The following is a 24639-nucleotide window of genomic DNA, read 5'->3' on the forward strand; positions in this document are numbered from 1 at the left end:
TCAAACGATTGAACGTAGCTGGTGCATTAGTCAAGCCAAAAGGCATGACTAGATATTCATAAAGACCAAACGTTGTGCGAAACGCGGTCTTTAAGATATCTTCATCCACTATCCTTATTTGATGATAGCCACTCTTAAGGTCAATCCTACTGAAGTAGGTAGAGCCTTGTAGCTTATCAAACAGATCTTCTACCCGAGGTACGGGAATTTTTTTTTTGATAGTGATATGGTTTAGTGCTCGATAGTCCACACACATACGGTATGTACCATCTTTCCTTTGCACTAAAAGAAGTGGAGAACAAAAGGGAGAGGAACTAGGCCTCACCATCCCTTTGTCTACCAGCTCTTGTACTTGCCTCATGATCTCCTCTTGTTGAGCTTGTAAGACTCGATAAGGAGGCTTGTTAGGTGGTGAGCTTCCAGGAAGGAGCTCAACACTATGGTCATCATCCCCTCGTTTTGGAGGTAAGTCCATAGGGATATCATCGATGAGCACATCTTGGAATCCTTTTAGAAAATTAGACAAGTCTAACTTTTCTTGATTCCTATCATTTACATTTGATGAAACATTAGTATCTTTTAGAGACTCTTTGACAAAAATCATGTACACAGAAACTGAGCTCTTCATTGACTTATCAAAAGCAAGAGGATTTACAAGTGGAATAGTGCGACCACGCTCACTAGCATCTATATACATGTTCTTTCCCCTGTAGGTGAAGTAGATTCTCCTTTCAGGGACCTTCATGTTGGCAGCCATGAGATCAAACCATGGTGCCCCTAGGATAACTTCCTGATGTTGGAGAGGAGAGATGTAGAAATCTTCTTTGTCGACATAGCTTTGGACATGAAGCCTCAACTTCCCAATCAAGGGAGTAACGGAGGCTTGCTGTCCCTTGAAAGCTGCGTCAGATATTACTATATCTCCCATCTCAAAAGCTTGAATGCCCAACTTGGTGGCCAACTCTATTGATATGAAGTTGAGAGTAGAGCCAGGGTCAAACAAGATGAAGGCATCATGCTCTCTTACCTTTCCCCAAGCATAGGAGAGTGATGATCCTTTGCAATGAAAATCCTCTTTTGGAGCTTCGATGGTGGAAGCCCTAGGAGTTTCATTGCGAGTATTCTTCTTGGGGCAAGAACGATAGCCATGTCCTTGCTCCCCACACTTGAAACACTTATTGTCCTTGCAAAAAGCTTCAAGCTCTTCAGGAGAGAGTTTGTTTTTACCTTTGTAAACTCCCTTCTCCTTGGACAGATTGTTGTTGTTGGAAGTGACTTGGGAATTATTTTGAGCATTGGTTTTCCCCTTTGCATCATTTTTATCTTTGTTTTCCATGGGCTTGACATTACGTCTAGCCCCTTGATGGAAATTGATGCGTGAAGAAACCATGGTGTGATGGATTACTTCGGTAATCGTAGCAGGCCGTTGAGAGTTGATGTATTCGGCCATCTCTTCAGGTAATCCCGCACAGAATTGCTGCCTTTGCTCGGCAAAGTCTGTCTTTTGAAAGACAGTAGCCTTGAGATGTAAATCCCAAAACTTGTCTACATATTTGTGGATAGATTCATGGGAGAGGAGCTTTAAGCTACGCCATTCGGTAAGAACTTTGTCCTTTGCATCGCTTGCAAGGAATTGCTTCATGATGGAAACTCGTAGAGTTTTCCATGTCTTTGGGGCTTCACCATTTCCACGAAGGCTAGCCCACCATTGACGAGCTGATTTTTGAAAGTGCATAGCTACATGGCGTAGCTTAGAGGACTCTGTGTAGCCCTCATCTCCAAAGGCCGCATCAAATTGCTGGATGAAGGCCAACACTTTGTCGGTAGCACCGAAGGTGCTATCATAGGTGAGAAAAGAGATACTCTTTCCTCCCTCCTTGAACTTCTTTAGCTTTTGTGACCTTCACCATGCAGGAAATGATTTGTGATGTCCTCCCCTCTTGTATTCTCTAGGAGAATAGCCATAACTTTCATTGGAAGAGGAGGAAGGTGAAGAAGAAGGAGAAGAGGGTGACCTCTTCCTAGCCCTTTTCTTCCTTTGTTTCCTCTCTTGCCTTTTAGAGTGATGAGGAGAAGGACTATGTGTTGATCTTTTCCTCTTGGGAGGAGTAGGCAATCGTCTAGACCGCCGTCTTTGTGGAGCCACATCTTCAGAGGAACTTAAACTTTCATTACTTTCTTGCTCTTTGGATTCGTCCTCTCGAATGGGAGAGAGTATTCTTTTGGGGGTCTCTTCAAGAGGCCTCCTAAGATCTCTCTCCTCTTGGAGAGGAAGGGAAATTCCGTAAGCACAAAGTTGTTGAGTAACTTCGGCTTGCAAATCAGGGTTGCCCATAGCTTGCTGCAACCTAGTGACGAGGTAATTCTTAAACATGGGAGCATCATCATTAGCACCTTCATGTGGAAAATCAAAGCTATCAATGTTCATTCTACTCTCTTGATTATTGTCAGCCATGTTAACAAAATTGATGTATGTACTTTGTGTATGCTTTGGCAATTCAAAACATTAGTTGCCACTCCTCTTAGCCTTTGAAAATTGGCTCTTAAGTATCTACACCCACGGCTCGAAGTGGTTAATTATAGAGAGTAGAGGAGTAGGTCTATCATAGCAGAGTTGCCAAGGGCTAGCCCCTTTCGGACTTCTTATGTCTCAATAATGGTAAAGCCGTAGGCAAGTCTAAAAAGACTCCATTATTAAGTCCAAAGCTCCCAAGGTGTGCACCATCCCCCACATAGTGGGCTCAACAAAACCAATAATAGATCCCAGTTCCACTTACCCTAATATAATTAACAACATCAACCATTTATAGGCTACTTAAGGACCTCTCTTCTTAAGCAAGAAAAGAGAAACCAAATGCTCTGATACCAATGTAATGGAATTGGCCTATTTAACTTGAGAATAGCGGAAATTAATGAGAGTACTTTTGAGAAATAACTTTGTGAGCATAATGGGTGAACATAATTGAAGATAGCAACATAATCATAGCAATTAGTTAACTTGGCATGAACAATACTTTTGCAAGAGAGAGAATTTAGAGAACATGATAACAGTTGAGGACCGGATTTATGTGGAGCCGGTCCCCCCTCCAATAGGCATTTGTACTATGATTTCTCCCATTAAGAGAGACTTGTTACAATACAGTCTTTGTGTTCCTTGTGACCTAGGTGATGCAATGAAGATGGAAATCTTCATGCATCACAAACATAACATAAACTTGAAGAAAGCTTTAACTATCCCAAGCCTCATTCCCAAGACCTCAAACACCTTCGAAGGTGGAGAGAGCTAGCAAGGAATGAGGGTAGGGAAGAGGAAGAAGAAACATTTCATAGGAGAAAGAATTAGTTCCTCACTTATCATACTCTTGTTGCTAGCATACATAATAGCATAGTAATGAAGAATAAGGACATGGAAAGCTTAAGCATTGAAGCATGGCTCTTGGTTGGATTTGCACTCCATAGCCATGAGTGTTGGTGTAGGCTCTCAACCTCCACTTGCTTGGAGAAGGAGAGGGAGCTCTTGCACTTTGCATAGCACACAATGAGAGTGTGTGTGTGTGAGTATACCCCCTAAGAATCCCCCTAGCTTTCTTGGGTCGACCCCCCCTTGTAGCTCATGCTTGAAGCTCATTGCACCCCTCCAGGCCTAGCCAATCATGAGCAGGAGGAATTACAAGCAGTAGGGGTAGCCTTGAGACTAGCCTTGAGACAAGTGTTCCCCCTTTCCCCATTAGGAAATTTTGGAGGTCATTTGGAGGGCCATATGAAGAGAGAGAAAAATAGAGCGCGTCCAATGAGCATGAAGGCTACGTTACGTAGAAAAGTACCTGGAAAAACTCAAAAAATAGGAAAATAGCATAAAACTTTCACGAAACTAGGATTGTAGCATAGTAATTTCCTTACTTTTACCGAGCTTTTAGGTGCTTGCGTGTGGTCCCACTTCTGATATTCTCTCATGGTCATTAACGTACTGGAGGGTGACCATTAAGCCCGCACAAGATATTGGAATTTTGAAACACTTTCCCTCCATTAGAATGCTTTCAAAGTGAATCTCCCTCCACTAAAGCTTTTCTCTGAGAGTTATGGCATCCACGTCTTCTCGCCCAAGAGCCTCAAGGTGTTTACTGTCTCTCACACCAACAAACAACAACGGCACTTTGCCTAGAAGGCCAAGTAGTAGCATATCCTCAATTACAATACCAGCTTCAATAAGTGCAGACAACCAATGGGTTGGACAAAGGATAAACAAAGGTTCATGGGTCCTCATGCAACCAAGAAGACCCAAGAGGTTTAGTGGTATCAACGTTTACCGCTCAGCATGGAAGGCCAGGGTGTTGGATTTCAAAGTTGAGATCGGCAAAAGATCTGTAAAGGAAGTTCTTGTTCAGCATGTGTTTACCCATCCAGAGGTGATAGCAAACGGTGGAAATGTATCAAATATACATCAACCACGTTGCAATTGTAAGTACTCTTGACATGTGAACTTACTGATACTCTCATTATAACTTTTCTTATATATTTTGCAATGTTTCTCCCGCTTGTTATGAGTAATGTCTCTACTCTTCACAACTCAATTACATTAGATTTGTCATTTGTACTTATTGATACTCTTAGTTTAACTCTTCTTTTATATATTGCAGATGTTTATCCCTCTTCTTATGAGCAATGGGAGCCTGTGGAGTGCATAATAGGCCTCTTCCATGTTGTACATGCCCATATTGGTTCTCTACAGTATTCAGAGAGGAGCAGCAAAAGATTGGCTGATGAGGGAATCTTTTTTTATGACCACTTTTACCAACTCAGCTCAGGCAATAAGAATGGCATGTTGGTGAAACTACCTCTACCGACCGATTGGAACACTGTGGACTGGCCAGTTCCCGAGGAAACAATGGTGGAGGCAATGCGAAGTAAGCTCTACAAGGATATACAAAGGTCTCTGCGTAGCTCTGTTCCTACCAAACTGGTTCGAATTGCAAACTTTTGTCCTGTTGCACTCTTCATAGAGCTGTTTCATAGCTACAACATCAGAGTTACAAAAACTATGTTCATGTGCAAGTCATTTCAGCAGTCATCCTGTGACAAACTTCTTGACAAAGGATGGTATGCAAAGGAAGAGATTGGTTTACGGTGCGAGGTCGCGCTTGATACTCTAGTTGTCAAGTACATGATTGCAAGCCAATCACTATTACTCTCATTTTGGTATATGCGATCACAAATGCTAAACGGTAAGTACATTCCTATGGACCAAGTTTCTGCAGGTTTGGAAGATAATCCTACTGTGGATGTGGAAGTGATTGATAAAGAGAATGGCCTACTATTGGTGGTTACAATAAGGGAGCTATGCAGTCTTCAGCATTTGCGAAATGACATCATTGAAGAGTCAATGGACAAGGAACTATCAGATTTTTCCTTTTTCTTAGCTGGCCGTAAGGTGATGCGGCGAAGAGAAAAAGATATTTTGTGCAAAGAGTTGGATGGTCGGGTTGAAGTAGTGTCAATGTAACAGATATTCTTGTAAACCCAAGTGTATACAAATGACTTTCAAGACATGAAGTTTATTGATCTCATTTTTCAATTGTGCCCTGTGAAAAAGTGTGCTTGAAATACATTTGTTTACCACGTCAAATCTCTCTCTCTCTCTCTCTCTCTCTCTCTCTCTGTCTATATATATTATATATATATATATATATATATATATATATATATATATATGTTAGACAAGACAAAGACAGATAGAAGAATCATCTTAATTCATTAGAAAGTACAAACTCGTCCGTGAACAATGGACTGAGATACAATTTCTGTAAGTATGGAATCAGAATATCTTCAAGGTAAAAATCGAAGGAATGCCCCTCGAAAGAAGGTGGTGAGATAGTTGTTCCCGGCGGATTTAGTTCTCCCTTTTCGGGAGTATCGTCAATTAGTAGTGTATTAGTTGCATCAAAGGGTACACCGATTTGGCTAAACGGTTTGTACAAAAGAGGTAATCCTGGTTTTTTAGGGTGGTAGTGGCCCTCAACAGTAACGCATTTTCTTTGATCATACAAAAAGGCAAAATCTGACGTGTGAGCTTGGCATACACTGCAAACTATTGCAACTAGTGGCGATAAGTTTTGCCTTTGCATTGAAGACCATATGCCAACTCTGAAGCGCGGAAGAAGAAACTCAATAAACTCCTTGGTTCCTGGACGAACCACGACTCGACAAGTTCCCATCCGAAACGTTTGCAAATCATCAAAGGGTCCTCTGTCACCGAGAGGCACCCGCATCAGCAGCAATCCATTGACGTCCAAGATAATCAACCTCTGTAAAAGTTGACAAGTACATATAAGTAGTTAGAAGCTGAACATATTTTGCCATACTTGAATAGACATTACCGGAACAACCGTATCTACAGGTAGCAAGGGTCCATACTGGGTCTCTGTAGTGTTCATGTCATTGTTGCTCTCCTCCGCTTTATCTTCATAGTCATCATTCAAAGCTTCATCAGGGGTCTCCCCCATGGCCCTTTCTGCCTGATTCAAGGTTGATCGGCTTGCCTCATACATCCTTTCCTGATCCATATCATTTTGCTCGTCCCGAGGCCTGCTTTCCTCATCCATATCCTTTTGCTCATCTATAGGCCTGCTTTCCTCATCTTCGGTTTCAGCCATAGGCTCTTTTGGCTGTTCCACAGGCTGACTTGCCTCTTTTATTGTCTCCTCCGGTTGAACCTTAGCTGCTTCCATATGCTCATTTGTCCTTTCCTCATCCTCGACTCTTTGATCTTCTGCTGATATGACACCCTCGGCCCGATGCGATTCCACTGTATCGGATGTAGGGGTTTGTCGTGGTGGCACGTCATGTTTTGTAAGATCAATAGTGCGCTCATCCAAGCCGCTATCTTCAAGCTCTCTAGGGCTAGACATAGTAAGCAGGTGTTGTATTAAACTTACCCGGTATCTTTGCAAATAATCATATGTGTAGTTTTTTAAAGCACTCTGCAAAATTGAAAGACCACATGATGAGAATTCTTTTATAGACTAAACCAAAACTAACTGAATGCATTGCAAAATGGGTACCTTAGTCATGAAAGGTTTTAATGCAAAGTAGCTTTGCAGGACATATTCTGCATGGAGAAGACATCTCCAGCCGCAAGAATTCCCATCGGTTTGATTTGGGACAGGTACTTCTTTGATTGTGGCCTTGTATAGTTCATACCTTCCACATAGCTTGCCATAGGCAAGCAACAACCTCTTTATACAACTGCATTAGGCAATGTCAAGATGTTAGCATGAGGCTTCAAATTTACATGGATATCTATAATAAACACTTTCTGACACAAAACACTTACAGCCTAATTTCAGGGTGGGTTCCTTTTATTGAATTGAACACCCACACTGCTGGTTGGTCAACATCAAGGCATATGAGACTCCAGTGATGGTTGTTCTCATATGGGAAGATGATCACAGTAACTTCCAGCATAGCACAGTGGCGGAACCAGCTCTCAAATGTCCCAGATGGACTATTCTTTTGTCTAATAATTACAGACATTTGTGGATCAAGGAGAAACACCTCTGTGTGAGTGTGCAGTGGGAGTTGACTTTTGATCAGGCTGCAGAGACTCTACCTGAGTTAGCAAACCTATTATCTGAGTTTTCAAAGCTAGCAAGATAGTAACACTTACTTAAGACAAGCATAGATAATTGTGTCTGAAATCTGAGCATCTGGATTCTGCAATAAATCAATGTCCACCTTTTCCAGAGCTAGGCTTCTGGTTCCATCTACAAATGGTATCTCTGCAAGCAAACCATTCTTCATTGAAAGCAGAGTTTCTTGATTCATTGCCTCTATAGACAGGGTCACATTGCACTCTGTTTGTGTCTGGGACACCTCTGCTACTTTTGCTTTCTCCTGAAGCTCTGCTTCCCTGATTTCCTCTGTTTGGCGAGCAATAGTCTCTGCCTTTGCCCTTGTATTCACATCATGTGTGACATCTACAACTGTGAGCTGAGGCACTAGCTCCGGGGGGTATAACAAAATTTCTCTCATTTTCTTATCCTTGCACACATTGGGGACCAGCAGTTTGTCATACCTCCACCTTATTCTTTTCAATGTCTCACTATCTTTGTCCATTATAGTAACCCTGTGGGCATGGGCTGCAACAATGGTCATGTCACTGAAGTACTCCAGTAGAAAGTCCTCAGCTGCTTCCTGTAGAGCCATCAATGCCACCACCTTCCACCTTTTGGTGCCCCAGGTAGCTTCATCACATATGGACCTCACCATCCTCTGGAAGGGCAGTTTTGGTATGCATAAATCTACACATTTTTGTGCCTTTCTGATTTCTCTGAAAAGTCCCATGCAGGTTTGGAGCTTCTTCATCCTTGGCCCTTTCAGAATTTTATTTGGTTTTCCAAGTCTTTTCTTTGGGGTTGCTGATCTACCACTTGCTTTCGATGCTAATCCTGGACCCTTGCCTGCCTTCCTTGCAGTGGCTTTTGTTCTAGCCATCTTACTGTACACCAAAAGAAGAGTCTCAATCCCCTTCTCTCTTTCTATGAATCTCTCTTTCTCTCTCTCTCTCTCTCTCTCTCTCTCTCTCTCTCTCTCTCTCTGACTCTCTGTGACTCTCTCTCTCTCTCTCTCTCTCTCTCTCTAGCTTAGCATATATAACTAGAGAGAGAGAGAGAGAGAGAGAGAATCCACATTACCAAAGGCGCGCACAGACCACTGTTTAACCTCAACAAACACTTCCGCGCGCCGTTAGTATAGGTTAAAATAACACACCGATACTCTCTCTCTCTCTCTCTCTCTCTCTCTCTCTCTCTCTGCTCAATGGACTGTACTAAGGGCGCGCATAGACACATGAACTACGGGTATGACTCTCTACGCGCGCCGTTGGTATAGAGAGAGAGGGAGAGAGAGAGAGAGGGAGAGAGAGAGAGAGAGGGAGAGAGAATGTGTGTGTGTGTGTGTGTGTGGGTGTGTGTGTGTGTGTATTTTTAAGATGTGTGTCTGTGTGTAAGTGTGTGTGTTTGTGAGTGTGGGTGTGTGTGTGTGTGAGTGTCTCTGTGTGTGTGTGTGTGTGTGTGTGTGTGTGTGTGTGTGTGTGTGTGTGGGTGTGTATATGTGTGTGTGTGTTTGTGTGTGGGTGACAGAAACAGAGATAGAGAGATTTAGGCAAAGCCAGAGGGAGAAGCAGACCTTCTTTATCTCGCTGCGTGGGGTTGCTGTCGGAGACGCGGGCTTTGCTCTTGCACACTCTCTATCTCACTCTCTCACTCACTCACTCTCTTTCACGAGGTGTAGTTTTTCTCTCTCTTGACCGCTTTATATGGCGTACAAAAAGTATACGAAAATAATAATGACCACACGTGCGACCGCATGCAAATATATTTTAATTGATTGTGACACGTGGGGCGCCGCCGTGTGTATCCGTTAAAGGTGTGATTTTGAGAGAGAGAAAGAGAGAGAACAATAGAGAGAGAGAGAGAGAGAGAGAGAGAGAGAGAGAGAGAGAGAGAGAGAGAGAGAGAGAGTCTTAGAGAGACAGAAAGAGAGAGAGAGAGAGAGCAGATTGTCACAAAGAGAGAGAGAGAGAGAGTGAGAGTCTCAGAGAGAGAGAAAGCGTGATCAGCTTGTCACAGAGATAGGGAGAGGGAGAGACACAGATTGAGAGAGATAGAGAAAGAGGGAGTCCTTACTCTCAGAGGGAGAGAGAGAGAGAGAGGGAGGGAGAAAGACAGACTCCGCTTGACACAGAGAAAAGCAATGGAGGAGACACCTCCCTTTGAGTTCCTGCAAACCCCACCAAAAAAAGGTGATCTCTCACTCTTTCTCTCTGTATTTCTAGCAGTTGGTGTGTGTGTGTGTGTGTGTGTGTTCTTCAACACACACACACACCTCAATACCAATAGTTCCATAGACAAATACACAGACACATCCTCTCTCTCTCTCTCTCTCTCTCTCTCTCTCTCTCTCTCTCTCTCTCTCTCTCTCTCTTTGCATTTGTCCATTGGACTAAAGGCGCGCGAGGAAGGGAAAGTTCCTTTGGCTACTCTCTCCGCGCGCCATTAGTAATGTTATTTCTCTGGCAGTTGTACTTAAGGCGCGCGGAGAGGTTTGCAAAAGGCACATTTCCTTCCTCGCGCGCCTTTAGTCCTATAGACAAATGCAAAGTGAGAGAGAGAGAGAGAGAGAGAGAGAGAGAGAGACTAGGTGTGTTTCTGTTTTGGTGAGAGACAGATATATTTATTTATTTATATTTATAGATATATTTATATCTATAAGGGGAGAGAGAGAGATCATGATGGTTTGGTTTTGGCAGAATTGTCATGTTTGCTCATGGTTTTGACTTGTTATGTTTCTTGATGATTAGGATTAAGGTCCAGTAGGCAGAAGAGGCTGAAACCAGATCCAGGGCTTGTGCCAGGATTTCAAACCTTGCAGGCTCAGTTGCTTAATGTATCTGCCAAAAGAACTGTTGACTTTTGTCAGGACATATCTGAGGAAAAGTTTCTCGGTGAAGACCAATCAGAGAGGTCACCAGGGCAAGAAGATTCCTCACCCGACAAGGGTGTGGTGCCCTGTAAGGTACATCTCAAGAAAAATACCAGAAAGAGAAATATAGACTTCTCAGATGATGCAGATGTGCTAGAAAGTACAAAATGTAAAGAAAAGGAGGATGTGTCTTCTCTGGAAGACCCAGCTGCAACTGATGAGAGGCTGTTTGATTTTGCAGCATCTTGTGGTGCTGGGGACAAGTATGATCTAATTCATTCTATGTTTAATCCAAAGTTTGACATTGAAGACCTATTAGCTCAGCACAGTAATTTCTTGCAGTCCTACAGAGATAAGTTTGAGGTGATGGTGCAGGTAGGAAGGGTTGTTCTGCCTACTATGACTCTTGTGCATTTAAATGACTGTGGTGGAAAGGGACAGGGAGTGAAGAAGTATAGGGAATTACCACCCTCTTGCCGACATTCAGTCTGCCCTTTGCACCAAAAAGAATGCAAACTCATTCAGGAAGCCTTTGGCTTTATGATTTACCTCAACAGCCTGTTTGGATTCCTCATGCAGAATCCTGATGAGGTGTTAGAGGAGCAGGATGCAGCACCAGAAGAGGAATGCGAGGAGACAACTCATATGCAAGAAGTCGAGGAGGTTGAAGACACATTCGACCTTGAGGTTGAGGCAATTGAAGTACAAAGAAGTAAGATGCTCTCTGTGAAAACCACAGAAATCAAACTTCCATTGGATGTCAGTAACTTCACTGAGAAGCATGCTCAGATGATGTTGCCAGCTGTGCCTGAGTTCAGGATTGGAGACAGGACCTATATCTTCTTACATGATGTGCAAAGTGTGTTTTATTTAAGGGAGGATTTCTCCCTGGCTATTATTTCCAGAGTCCAAGAGGAGAGGAGTGGATTTGTTTCAGAGGATAGTAGTGATGATGAGGCAATGGAAACATCCAGCAATCCAATGGAATGCCTTCGAAGATGCTTTGAGAAAGCTGAAAAATACAAGGAGACACTACCTGATGAAGCCACCTTCCAAGCAATAAGACAAAGCCTAAGACCATCGAAAAGTAACAAAGAAGTGGAGGATTGGTTTAACCATTCAGGTCAGGGATCAACTACATCTGTAGACCTGTGGCAAGAAAACCTCTTTCTGCAGGATGAGAGCTTCATGGTATCTCTCTCTCTCTCTCTCTCTCTCTCTCTCTCTCTCTCTCTCTCTCTCTCTCTCTCTCTCTCTCTCTCTCTCTCTCTCTCTCTCTCTCTCTCTCTCTGTTTGTGTCATTTCTGACATTGTATGTGCAGTCTTGGATTGCTGACAAGGATGACTTCCTTCGGCGCCGGACAAGAGAGTATCGAGGAAGGGATGCGGCCCTAGCACAGTACCTTTCAAAGCTCTGCGAGTCACCGATAGTAGTTTTTCACAATTCCATGTCACAAGAGGGTTCAATAGCAACTTACACATTCAAGACACTATCACGCTTCTTGGGTGGACCGGTGCTGCCCAAAAGTGCAGATAAAGTCATTCTTGTTGACAAAGTGTTTGCTAGAGATTGTTTTGGTTACTGCCCAGGCTATACAGGTGGTCGGGCAGCGTATTACTACACGTACACAGCAATGGCACTAGCTCTTGGTAGACAAAACCCAGATGAACTTTTAGAGTATGGCAAACATCTCATGATTCGTTACAAGGGTGACTTGCCAAAAAACAAAATTGAACCTGCAAAATCTTGATACACTTCAAGTAGCAATTGTATAAGATCATGTATTACATAAATTTTTTACAATGCCATCCACTCAGAGTATCTTTCTCCACTTGTGATTCACATACACCATTGTCTCTCTCCACCTTCGTTGACTTTCACGAGCTCCGGAGTTGTTGTATGCCATTGATCTTTTAGCTTTTTGTTGTTGTAAATGTCTGATGGCTTGTGCTGTTGCTGAATTTGCCAAGACTTCTTTTGCCTGCATTCGATGAATGATTCTACGATAGAACCATTCAAATAGTTCTCTCAAACTGTTAGCCTTGATTCGAGAGCCACCATGTCGTGTGTGCCTGAAATAAGCATTTCTCGCCATGTAATGAGACTTTTCCATCCCTTGGGTATTCCATATTGCCGGGTTCCCATACTTCTGTATAAAATATGGCAAATGATTGAAGATGATGTGCTGGATATGAAAACAGATTAGTTAGAATGTTTTACACTCACATATTTGCACATAAGAGAGAAAGAAATACATGATAATACCATGTAGTGAGTAATCTGGGTGTCTGTCCATGCTGTCTTGAATGATTTTTTCAGAAGGTTGAGATTTTCCTTGAACTTGTTCATATCACCTTGTGACCAATCATCTTTGTCGCACATCAAAAATAGGATGTCTATTGATCGCCAAACCTCAGCCTTCGCGTTACGAGTAGTTGGTTCGTGGTCTTTGACTGCAATATGTAGCTTTTTCCAGCTCTGATACTCTACCTTGCTAACATAAGATGTGTTATATATTTTTCCATGTTTTGTTAGCTTTGGATCTCTTGTACCTTGGGGCTTAGATAAAAACCTCCGTGCCTTCACCCCACCGATGGATGGTTTGCATGGGACATCCTTCTCAGCAGTTGATCTCTTTTCATCCCGCTGGATTTTCACATTGCCACCATGAAGCCCCATATCCGACAGTACCATTTCTAAGCACTGCAAGGCTACTTGTCGTTCTGCAGAGTTCTTAATCTTCCAAGCAAACCCGATGTATAAGTAGACCAATTTCTCTACAATTCTACAAAGGGCATGCATTGTACAAATGTGAACATTCACAAGTGGTATTTTCAAAACTGGTCGAAAAGCAGGATCCTCAATGTGACGTGTTGGAGCTTTTCTCCACCACTTTGGGTTCATGACCTTTGCAGGCTCCATGCAGAACAAACACGGTGACTTTGCCATTGCACCCATTCCACAATTATACATGCACTTTAATGTTTTAAGGTCACCTGCAAGATGCCACTGAACTTGAAAGTCTCCCCTTCCATCTAGACGTAGTACCTCTCCCTGGTTAGTCTGTCGATCAATCAGCTCCGGAATATTAGTTCGATGGAACACCCAATATAGAATCTCATGATCTTCTTTCTTTACCTGCAACACAAAATAAATGAGACTTAAGTAGATCTGAATATTTGAGCTTACTTGAGAATATCGCTTACCTCAAACGCACCAAGCCACCATATGTTAGATTCTGATTGAACACTAAAATATAAAGGATCATCACTGGGACACTTTGAGAGGGCTCTATTCATTAAAGTAATAGTAACACGTTCTAGCTTTTTCTCTTTAACAAGCTCACACTCATCCAGTTTTAACACAAAATGTAATAGTCCACGTGACTCTTCAAATGTGATGTTGTAAAACTCCACCATTCTCTTCTGTAGTATCCGCAGGTCCATAAAAATATTGTTGAACTCATCATATGCCACAGTGTTGGCTCCATGGCCACTGTAAGTTGCTTTAATATGAAAGGGCTGTCCAAGATAGTCTCCCTGTGCCTCGTTAAGCTGAAGCCTCTCTTTCCAAACACTTGAGGCTGATGGTAGAAGTTTGGATTTTATACCCTTCCTAACAAAGATGGATGAGACAGACTTTTGGATAGCCGAATATCCTCTTTTGCTTACACCAAGTGAATCAAGTGTGCCTTGTATCTCTTTTGCAGGCACTGAGTTCTCTGAAATAAAGCGGTCCACTACATTTCTTTGTAGAACCTTAAACTTCTTGTCATGTACTATATCTGCTGCCAGGCTTCTACTTATAAGTGGCTTCAATCTCTTTCCTATATTGGCTTTGGGGTCAATGTTTTCCTTGTCAGGATAGATTGAGTCTCTACATGAAGACAATGCATAAGTAAATAACAGAAAATTTGCTTCACTAACACTATTTAGGCACATGAAAACAATGCATAACAAGAAAAAACAAAGAGATTACTTAACTAAGACAATGTAGCCAACCAAGAAGCATCACCTTAATGCTCGGATTCTTTTCTTGAGACCTCCTGATGCAACCTGCAATGTTTCAAGATTGCGCAATTTCTTCTTTCGGATACGACCACCCAAGATGGTGTCCTTCATTTGACAACTTCGCACCTTTTCTTTCAGTTCTTGTACCTCTGTTTTATGTTGTAAAATGGTAACCTGATCTGTAGAATGTAAATGTGAAAGGCGAACAATCTCACATTGTTGAGCTTGGAAAATGCTCTTGTAAGTTCCAGCTTCTCTTGTAAGTGATTTACAATAACCCAGAAGGCCGTTTTCTCCATCACCAGCAAAGGTCAATAAGCTTGTAGGATTGACAAACGGTGGAGACGCATTAGTTATTGGATTCTTAGGGTAGAGAGAGCCTCTCGTCCAGATATCTATGTGTTTAGCTCCTTGAGCTCTGAGCGTGTCTATGGAGGTGGGAGGTATATGTGTGTTTGTTTTACTGCGCTTAATCAATGGTTGGTACTCATTGTCCAAATCAATGTGAAGGTGATATTTGGCTCGTTTGTGGGTAACATTTGTGCCATTTGAGGAGTGCGCCATTAGCCAAATGTGCAGGTTTAATGGAAAGTGAATAGCGGCTGCGGATTCGTCCCTCCATGTTAGCCTCATTCCCTCCGTATTGACGTTGTTCATTCAATACAACTAAAAAGAGTATTATCCCTCAATCACTACGAACGAATGTTCAGAGGGGTAAGGAATCTACTTAAAGTACACTTTTTGAAGTTTTACTATGAAAGACCCAGCTCTTTTATTTGTCATTTTTTCTAGAGAAAGAGTGCAAAAAATACATTTTCTTAGAAGGCCCTCCAAATGACCTCCGAAATTTCCTAATGCTTTGAGAGAGAGGGCTAGATAAATGCTAAATAAATTAATTAAATCTCCTAAATTACTATTGGAACCCTTGGGTGGCCAACCAATAGGCTTCAGGCATCTCATGAAGGTAACATAGGTAGGGGCCTGACATGTGTCCCTGTTGCCTCTTCAAGCTTGGGCCTTCCTTGTGTATGTGAGTGTGTGTTCTCTCTCTAGCCCCTAGGAAAAGGGCTCGCCCCCCTCTTTGTAGAGATCCTTTTGACTTTTGGTGCTCAAGCACCTTAGTCATCAAGCATGACTAAGCACTTGGACTAGGGGGTATTCCCACAAGCATCTCAGGCAAGCTGGTCAAAGCACCTCAAGTACCTTAATCATGTAGCAAGTCAAGCACCTCAAGCATGTAGTAGATCAAGCACCTCAAGCACCTCAAGCACGACAAGCACCTCGAGCTTGGGCCGGGTTCCCGCCTCAAGCTCAGCCCTAGTTTACCTAAGGTCAAAGGACTTTTACACACATTATTGGAGGTCTTTAATGAAGCTAACCCTAAGGTCTTATGCTCCATTGGTTAGCCTTGCTCTTTGATAGACCATCTCTCATTTGGGCCCCTTTACCATTGGCCCCGTGTTGAGATAGATCTATAAGCACATATCTATATCTTAACACTTGTTCCCGTTTATTCTCCTACATCAAGTAATCAATTTAATATGAGAAAATCATTTGGGTTGGTTAGATATTAGATTTTATGACAATACAACACCTTGCACACAATACAATGCCTCTCTCATTAGGGCCAATTTGGATGAGAAAACGGCTGTGTAAGGATCTAAAATGGGGCAACATAAAAAAGACCATGAAGATCTTACCAAAACTATTCAATGTGGGTACTCATTGGATAGAGCTCATCAAATGCCAGCCATGGATGATTTGAGCACTGAATTTGGAGCTCATATGCAAAAGTTATGGCTAAAATAGTGCAAAATATTTCAAAAGCAAGTGAAGGAGATCTTGACAAGTGTACAAAAGTGCCATACTTCTGGACATGTGGCTCCTCCATGACCCTTAGATCAAGAATAGAGAAATCCTAAACAGCCCTTATTTCATCCAAATTGGCCCTAATGATAGCCCAAGGTAATAGTCCGCACCCCTACCCACACAGAATCACACACACATGCACACTATCTGCCGACCTTCACAACACACACCGCCCTCGAGCAATCACGACTACCCACCACATGAACACTTCAATACAATAAATCCATGAACAAACCCTCAGATCTCGACACCAATGGATGCCTAAAATTCCCCAACCTGTGAATGCACTCACACCGGGAGACGACACGCATCTCGACCACCCCAAAGATTTCGCTCACACAATCTCTTCCCCTCTCTCTTTGCAGACACACACACATACTATCCGGAGTCGCAACTACCACGGATCTTCGGAAAAAGACAAGATAAAGAATAGATTGGAGCCAACCAACAACCGTAAGTTCACTTATGCGTTAAAACCTCGGAACAATGATGCAGGCTATCACCCGTGCACAATGTAGCATCCACGCTTCCTTCACCCTTACACAAAACCCTGGCGGTTCTTTCCATGCTTCCGAACTTGCCTTCCTGGGATCCTTTTGGTGGGTTCTTCTTTCCATAGACTACCCCAAGGCAGCCCTCCCCTTGCAATAATCAAAGGCCTCCCTTGTTTATGGTGGTGTTGCCCCTCAACAACACCATCACCTGACTCCCTCGTCAACTGCACCAGGCCTCAGGCCCCCCTTCTCAAATGGCGGCTCTGCAGCCCCCGCCACCTTTTCCCTCTGGAGCGGCTCTCCCCGTCCTTGCTACGAGCCCTCCTTGTCCCTACTTGCCACAAGGCGGCCCACCTTGCTCCTCTCCGACTTCAACCAACCCGCCACCTCTGGCACCTTTTGCACATAGGGGCTCTGCATCATCCCTCCTCCATAGTCGGTTGGCCCTGCTTGCTCACCATCAAGGTTCCCTCCCCATGCAGCTCACGGCCCCCTTCTCCCGAGCGGCCCTTCTAGCAGGTGGGACCCCTTGTCCTGGCCCCTTCACCTCCCTAAGCTCTGCTCCGTGGTGCCATGGCGACCTCCCTCTAGGCATGCCACCCCGTGGCTCTCAGCCCCTACTGCAGATCCTCCCTACCTTTGCAAGGCGGCCCTTTGCTCTTCCTGTCCCTCCCTTGGTGGTCTCTCCAATCCCCTTCATAGATCACTGGACCGTGGCCACTTTCCTTCACCCCGTGAAGTCGTTCCCTCGAGTTAGACCTTGCCCTGACGGCCTCTCACAAGGCAATCCCCCTCCTTCTTTCCTGCATAACGAGCTGCCCCCTCACCACAGATGGCGACCCTGCTCACCTCCTCTAAGCTCAGCCCTCCCTTCCTCTGTGAACTGCGTGGCCCCCTTCTAAGCGCTTGCTGCTTCTGGCCTAGCCCAACTGGCGGGTCTCCAGAGCCTTCTCCATTCGGCAACCCACTCCCTTGCAGCGCTCTCTCCCCATGCAGCCCAATAGATGGCGCACCTTTCTCCTGTCGACTGCAGCTTGCCCTCATATATATATTTTAAAGCATGGCAAGCTTTAAAGAAAAAACTTATCATGCGACTTAGCGGCCAATCCCACCGGATGCAACCCGCAGCCAATATCTGACCTTGCTTTGGAAGCTCGGGCCCCGAACCCTCTACCACTTGGATCAAAACGATCCCTTGGGTTTTCAAGCTAGGTTCACCTTGACTCTCTTTTGGACCAAGCCAATGGTCATGCTTATAGCTGGCCGCTCACTTCGACTTTGCGCACATGCCATAGCGCTATCAAAATAAAGCTCCAAGTCTTTATGGCCGTAAATAAACAAGAATCGCTCCACAAGAATGGTCCCTGGGGGACAAGATCTTTGCCTAGAGAGGTGGTGATCGAGATGAGCGTTGCGCTCAAAATCCCATATCATCAACCTCATAGACCCTGTGTCTAGCACCCCCTGTGTCGTTCTCAATCTTGGGATATTACCATTTGCTTCTGTCACTTGTAATAGCAAAAAACCCTCGCAGCTTCTGCTAGCAAGTGCTCCATCCCTGTGTACCTGTTCCCTAGCACCATCAAATACTTGCCCAATGTACCTGTCGCTTGCCTGCAAACCGCCATGCATGGACTTCTTGCACCTCCATGGGTCGACACAGTCGGGCTGTACCATCGTCTACAGAGCTTGCACATCGAAGAGGTACAAAGTGAGGAAGAAGGAGGTGCATCGAAGAGGATAAAAATGACGGGCTTAGGTCCATCTTCTCCCTTAGGTCCATCTTCTCCCGCTCCTGACTTGCCACCTCGCATGGTGCTCCCCCACATTTGCATTTCCCCAAGAGATCTGTTTCTTCTCTTTGTGGATGTGTTGTAAAGACTGTGTAATTTTTGAACTCTTAAGAAGCTCCATTCGTGTAACTCTAATAGTAGCTATTGGCTTTATGCTTTCCTTCCCAATGTCTAGTGTGCTTAAAATAACATGTTCTTGCCATGTAGTGGGTTTTGTCCATGCCTTGTGTGGACCATATTGATAGTGAGCCGTATGTCTTGGCAAAATATGGACCATGGTTGAACAATATGTGATGCATTGAAATAAAACTAAATGGTCGGTAGAGTACACTTTAAAATTTTGTTTTGTATACGTAGAATGCTAACCCACCGTGTAATGTGTGATATGTTGCCCACCCCACCCTGTAAGGTAAGCCTTCTTCCAATCCCAGCAAGGCTGCTTGAAATGATGTGAGCTTACTTTGGTCCCAAGAATGCTGCTCAACGTAGTGGAAATTTTTATCTAGTGATTTCCACACGTTCGCCTTGTGATTTTGGATTGCCCCACCACCAGTATTGTCTTTAACCACTTTATGTAACTGTTTCCATTTGTTGAACATGTTTCTCTTTTCTTCTCTATCTGAATCTTTGAGGCTAAACCCAAGAAACCTTCTGGCTTTCACGTCGCATATCGATGCTTTCCTAGGTACCTTGTAACAACTTTGAGACATCTTAGGGCCCTCTTCGATTTTGACATTGCCTCCATGCAAACCAATGTCTAAGAGCACTCCCTATAATGCTTTGATCACTCTTTTTGACTCACTCTCTGGCTTTACTGTCCATGCAAAACCTATGTACAAATGAACCACCTTTTCAATTATTCGATAGAGTGCATGAAGTGTACAGACGTGAACACTAATCAGAGGAATATCAAGCACTGGCATAAAAGTTTTATCTTGAAGATGTCTGTTGGGAGCTCTATTCCATTGCACACTCTCAAGAGATTGTCATCAGCCATGCAATATAAGGATGGATTTGCCACAGCTTCCTTGTGTGTTAAATTGTACATACACAAGTACTTAAGATTCTTTAGGTCACCTGCCATGTGCCATTCCACTGTATAGTCACCATATCCTTCCACTGAAAGAACGACTCCATTTCTTTGTTCACTGATGATAGAAGGAATTTGGGTTTGACTGGAAACCCAATCGAGGATTTCAAAAATTTTCCTTATCAACGTGCAGTGAAAAATGAAAACACAAAATCAACAACCAAATAATCAATATTTTTGTTATTATAGAGTGAACGAAGTATACCTGAAATGATCCTAGAGTTAGAATGTTGTTTTTGGATTGCACGCTGAAGTATCGTGGATCCTCTTTTGTTATTGATGGATCCAGAGAACTATTCATGAGGATAATGGTGATTGTCTCCAGCTTCTTGTTCTTCAAGACCTCGCACTCGTCGAGCTTCAAAACAAACTTGAGAACCCAATCGCACTCCTCTCGAGATTGATGTCAAAGAAGTGAACTACATACCTTTGCAATGCTTCAAGATTGTGCTCGTTAAACTGTACCTCTCTGCCGCCCTTGCCTAAGAACGTTGCTTCAATATGGAATGGTGACCCCAGTTTCTCAAACACCTCATCGTTTACGTGCCAGCGAGCAGTCTTTACATGTGATGGCTTTGGCAGCAATGATCCTCTCTGTAGTTTATTTTGAGACTTTTTAGCTAATGCTTTGAAGAGTGCCCTATATCCCATTTGCAAGATGCCACTCTCATCAAGTATTTCTTGCACTTTCATTGGTTCCAATTGATTCTCGTTCATGAAGGAGGTAAGGAGCCTCCCTTTCAACTTACAATTTTTTTTTATGAGTTATCATCTCTTCAACTACTTCTTTTGGAACTAAACGGCTATAATGCACTCCGGCATTGAAGCCTACATCGTTGAAGTCTGGATGTAGTAAAGACCTGCCAAAAAAGCACCATGTGTTATGATCATGTATAAAAAAGTGTATCCATTTCTTAGTGAAGCACATTGAAGATACAAAAGCAGAAACAAACTTTGAGTTACCTTAAAGCTCGTATTCGTTTTTTCAGGCCACCACTACCAATCTTCATGTTCTCAATGTTGCACATATCTTGTTTTCTTTTCCGACTACTAAGCATGGTCTCTTTCTCTCGCAAACTTGTGATCTTCTTCTTAAGGCCTTGGATTGTCTCTTTGTTTGATGAAATCTTTTGAGAGCATGCTTCATTAAGTTTCTTTAGGTGCATGCTCTCCATCCCCAGGAAGTTTCTTTGCCTTTCCGCATTCAATCCTCTCATTTCCAAATGTTCGGTGTATCCCAATAGCCCATCCTTGCCATCACCTGTGAAATGTAAGAGATTAGTGATATTAGCAAAGGGAGGTGGTGGATTTGTCGTAAGATCCTTTGTATAAATAGACCCATCGGTCCACAAATCCGAATGATGTTCCTTGTTTGTCCTTCTAAGTTCTTTCTCCTGTTGAGATAAGAAAGACTCCCTCCTATGTTTTTGCAACAGTGCGTACTCTTACAATACATCAACATGAAGATGATGTGTGCTCTTTCTTTGGGTAAGTGTTAAAGATGAAGGCACTGAGGATTGCAAGTTCAAATTGGTGTTTTCATCAGAAAAAGAAGTGTTTTCCATTCCTAGAGTTGATAGAGAAAAAGTGGCAGACACTCGAAACTCATGAAATATCTCAGGTTTTGGGAGGGAAGACCATATTCTCAAGTTTAGAGTTGATAGAGTTCATGTGGCTTATGTTTTTGGAGGGAACGCTTGTAAGTTAGCATTTCAAATAATTAGTCATACGGTTAGTTGGATTCCTAACAAGAGAACGAAGGATAAGAATGATAAAGACGACGGCTATCTACCAAAGAATGTCATTTTGGCTTTTTTTGGCGCAAAACAGTATCACATAAAATGCACAATTTAACATTTTCTCTCTCTATGCCGACGTGGCACTTCTTATAGGACCCAAAAGTGAGTCCAACTTTCTCCTAATGATTTTGGCTTTAGGTCTCTGAAACAGTAGATATAAAGGAAATTTGAGATTTTGAGCTCCAAATTTGTTTAAACTTGGCTAGTGGGCTTAGCACATCATGTACTTTGGATGTATGATGGCAAAATTGCAAATTTCTATCATTTTGGCCAAAAAGTAAATAATCACGATTATTAATTTTTCTACCAAAATCAACATTTTTTGGCACAACTTGGTTCTAGGAATTGTATAGACGTTGTGTATGGGATATGGGGTGATTTGGATCAAGAAATGTGGTCCATAACTTAGAAATTGGCTTGCAAAGACTTCTTTGCATTTTTAATAATTTTCCAAGTTATATTTGATCATTTTGGCTCATACTTGATTTTTGGCAGGTATTAGGTGTGTACAAATGATATATGAGGTGATGATGCAATTTTCAAGCAAAAATAGTGCAAAAGTAAATAATCGCGATTATTTACAGCAGTCACATTTTTCTTGCAAAACTTAAATTTTTTGACCTAAACACATTCTATACACCTAAAACAAGTCCTAAACTGAATATGGTAAAGTTTGGCCTTTCCGACATCACTTTGTGCTTTGTCGACTCTGAAATCACCGATCTTTGTGACTATAGTGCCTGTTGCGTTGGTTAGTCATCTCTAAGACTATGGACTTCTCTGCAACATAGTTGTGAAACAGCTCATCCAATTTTGGCCTATTTGGAGCCAGTCTGACCTCGTATGTCAAAATTGACGCTTTGTAGCCTTCGAGATGTTTTCTGCTTTTTGAGGGCTTTGCTTGATTGATTTCACGGAACCAATCATATACATTGTATATAAACCTCGTAGGCCAGTTGTCTATGGAGTCAGAACCAAGTTCCGACATCTACCAAAAACCTAGCTTTTCTACTGGGGAGCCCCTCGACCCTTGCCGAATGGTCAACTGATGATATAGAAAGGTTCTATTATGTTAGGGCATGCTACAGTTCAAATCTCATCCGATTTGGTTGAGCTGACAGGCCGCTATGGTCAGTTTTTGGCCGTACAAAATAGATCATTGATGAGTAAATTAAAGAACTTACCCCTCATGTCTCGTGTGAGACGGCACTGAAAACGGTTGACTGTAGGCTCCAAAAAGTACGTGCGAAGAAGTTGAAATGCTCTCTCTCCAAGGGCAACAAGTGGAAATGAGGTGATTTTAGCCTACCTTGGGTGGGTATCTATACTCGAACTTCCCGAACCAATTTTTCCCAGATTCCCCTGTTAGTCCTACTAGGCCGCAAAATGTATGTTAGACTCAAAAATTTCCCTGATCGGATTCCTGTAGCTCTTTCTGCAAGAATTTTGCAAAAGTAGGTTTGGCTACCTACTTTAGGCTTCCCGCTTCCATCTTCTGATTTCATTGAAAATTTTTGTGCTTGTCCGCCTTGTTGTTCTGATCACCACCATGTCTTCAGTTTTTCCATCTGAGCTCCTTTGCTATTTGTTATTAATTTTTGACCTGTTTATTGAAAAAATCAAAGAAAATAACAAAATGATCTAAAAAAGAAAAGTGAAAATCCAATTATAAAAAAAATCCATTGAAAAACACAACTTTATTGTTTTTTGTTGGATTTCTCCATTTTTAAGTCTCAATATTAAGAAAAATGATAAAAAATAATTAAAAAATGACTATTTTTGATGATTTTCTGATAGTATATACACTATTTACACTCATTGGGGAGATATCATCAGTTAAATTCCCTTGTTGATGATTTATAAGGGCATTACTAGGTAATTTTGCAAAAAATCAAATCTTAACATCAAATTTTTTCCTCCCTCTTCAAACATTGCCCTTAATTACTTAGTGTCCTTCCACCCCTCCTAGATGGCGTACTCCGGGACGACTGTGGGCATGGGTGGAAGAGTCATGTCTAAGCATAGATTTGGTTGGCTCTACCATGCTTTGAGGATGAATGCAGTTCAAACCATTATGCTGTGCAAAAGTTGGGTCTCGAGTAATTAACTCAAGGGTTTCTGATGTCGAGGCTTGCTGATGTTGTCTGCCAAAGTGAAAATCTTGTAGCTTGTGTACTCTCTACTTGATTGTACCATCAGGATGCTTTACAACGCTGATCTCCAGGGATTTAGGTACTAGTAATGGCTGTTGTCGAGCTTCTTCTCACCATTGATAGCTTGGTTTGCTTGGTGCAAAATGGTGTGGTGGAGTCTTCTGAGGCTTAACTCTCCATTGCTTGATTGGTTTTACTGTTTGTGGAGAAGATAAGTGCTCTTTTCTCTTCCAAATCCATTTCATGTTAGGTTCCTTGCTCGGAGAAGCTTGTCTCTGTGTTTTGAGATTTGGAACCACCTTGGGTGCTGTCGATGATGTTTTGGGCACCCAGATTTAAATTGGTTTGTCCTTAAGCTATGCTTTCGATACCCAAATTTTATTGACTCCTTGCATGCTACCTATAGAATTTTCTTGTCAATAGGATGGAGAAGATTGATTACTTCGTGGTTTGGTCAGTTGATTGCTTCCTTTCCATTCCTCCTTGCTTGGTGCAATTGGAACAATGAGTTGCCCGCCTTTAGGCTCGGGGGGTTCACAATGTGTAAAACTACCATATCACGTGCGTTCAAGACATGTTTGTAAAACGCCTTATCTGTGAATTATGTTAAGAATATAATGTACCCTTTTCTTTTAAAATCTGTAAGTTTTTTTCAAATTTGAAAAAACAATGCCCTTCTGTATATATATTTCTGTAAGTTTCAAGAACTTTAAATACCCTTCTGTTGAACTCACGTGATAGGTTACATTTTTATTAGGTGACCTCCCCGGGCCTTTAGGTGATAGCTTGAGCTGATTTGTATCCCAATTCGGTATTGCTTTGTATGTCCGCATCCAGGGAATTCCAAGGATCATTGTTTCATTCATGTGTTCATCTCGTAAGCATATAAATTGATGAGGACATGAACATCCATGTGCTATCATGTTCAAGTTTACTACTCCCAATGTTGGT

At 42.6% G+C, this 24639-nt stretch overlaps 2 protein-coding genes across 2 annotated transcripts; one reads left to right on the forward strand and one right to left on the reverse strand.

Annotated features, from left to right (window-relative positions):
* Window positions 1-4249: 4249 nt before the first annotated feature.
* LOC147448252 (uncharacterized) lies at window positions 4250-16978 on the forward strand. The gene is made up of 3 exons (XM_086523772.1): window positions 4250-4458; window positions 4638-4929; window positions 16855-16978. Exons 1-3 carry the CDS (start codon window positions 4263-4265, stop codon window positions 16976-16978), a joined length of 612 nt encoding a protein of 203 aa, XP_086379898.1. The 5' UTR covers window positions 4250-4262.
* A 1078-nt stretch (window positions 16979-18056) lies between these two features.
* LOC147448253 (uncharacterized) lies at window positions 18057-18530 on the reverse strand. Its single transcript, XM_086524534.1, has one exon. The coding sequence runs from the start codon at window positions 18528-18530 to the stop codon at window positions 18057-18059; it is 474 nt and encodes a 157-aa protein (XP_086380660.1).
* Window positions 18531-24639: the final 6109 nt, after the last annotated feature.

The sequence above is a fragment of the Adiantum capillus-veneris genome, chromosome 11, assembly GCF_014529385.1.
Source record: "Adiantum capillus-veneris isolate H3 chromosome 11, ASM1452938v2, whole genome shotgun sequence".
NCBI lineage: Eukaryota > Viridiplantae > Streptophyta > Polypodiopsida > Polypodiales > Pteridaceae > Adiantum > Adiantum capillus-veneris.

Excerpts from the sequence above, each read along its gene's own strand:
- LOC147448253 (XM_086524534.1), bottom strand. The coding sequence starts at position 18,530 with ATGGTACAGCCCGACTGTGTCGACCCATGGAGGTGCAAGAAGTCCATG.
- LOC147448252 (XM_086523772.1), top strand. The coding sequence starts at position 4,263 with ATGCAACCAAGAAGACCCAAGAGGTTTAGTGGTATCAACGTTTACCGC. Across the intron at positions 4,459-4,637 it reads ACATCAACCACGTTGCAATT|ATGTTTATCCCTCTTCTTAT; the intron begins GTAAGTACTCTT and ends TATATATTGCAG. Across the intron at positions 4,930-16,854 it reads CTCTACAAGGATATACAAAG|GCTATCACCCGTGCACAATG; the intron begins GTCTCTGCGTAG and ends ACAATGATGCAG.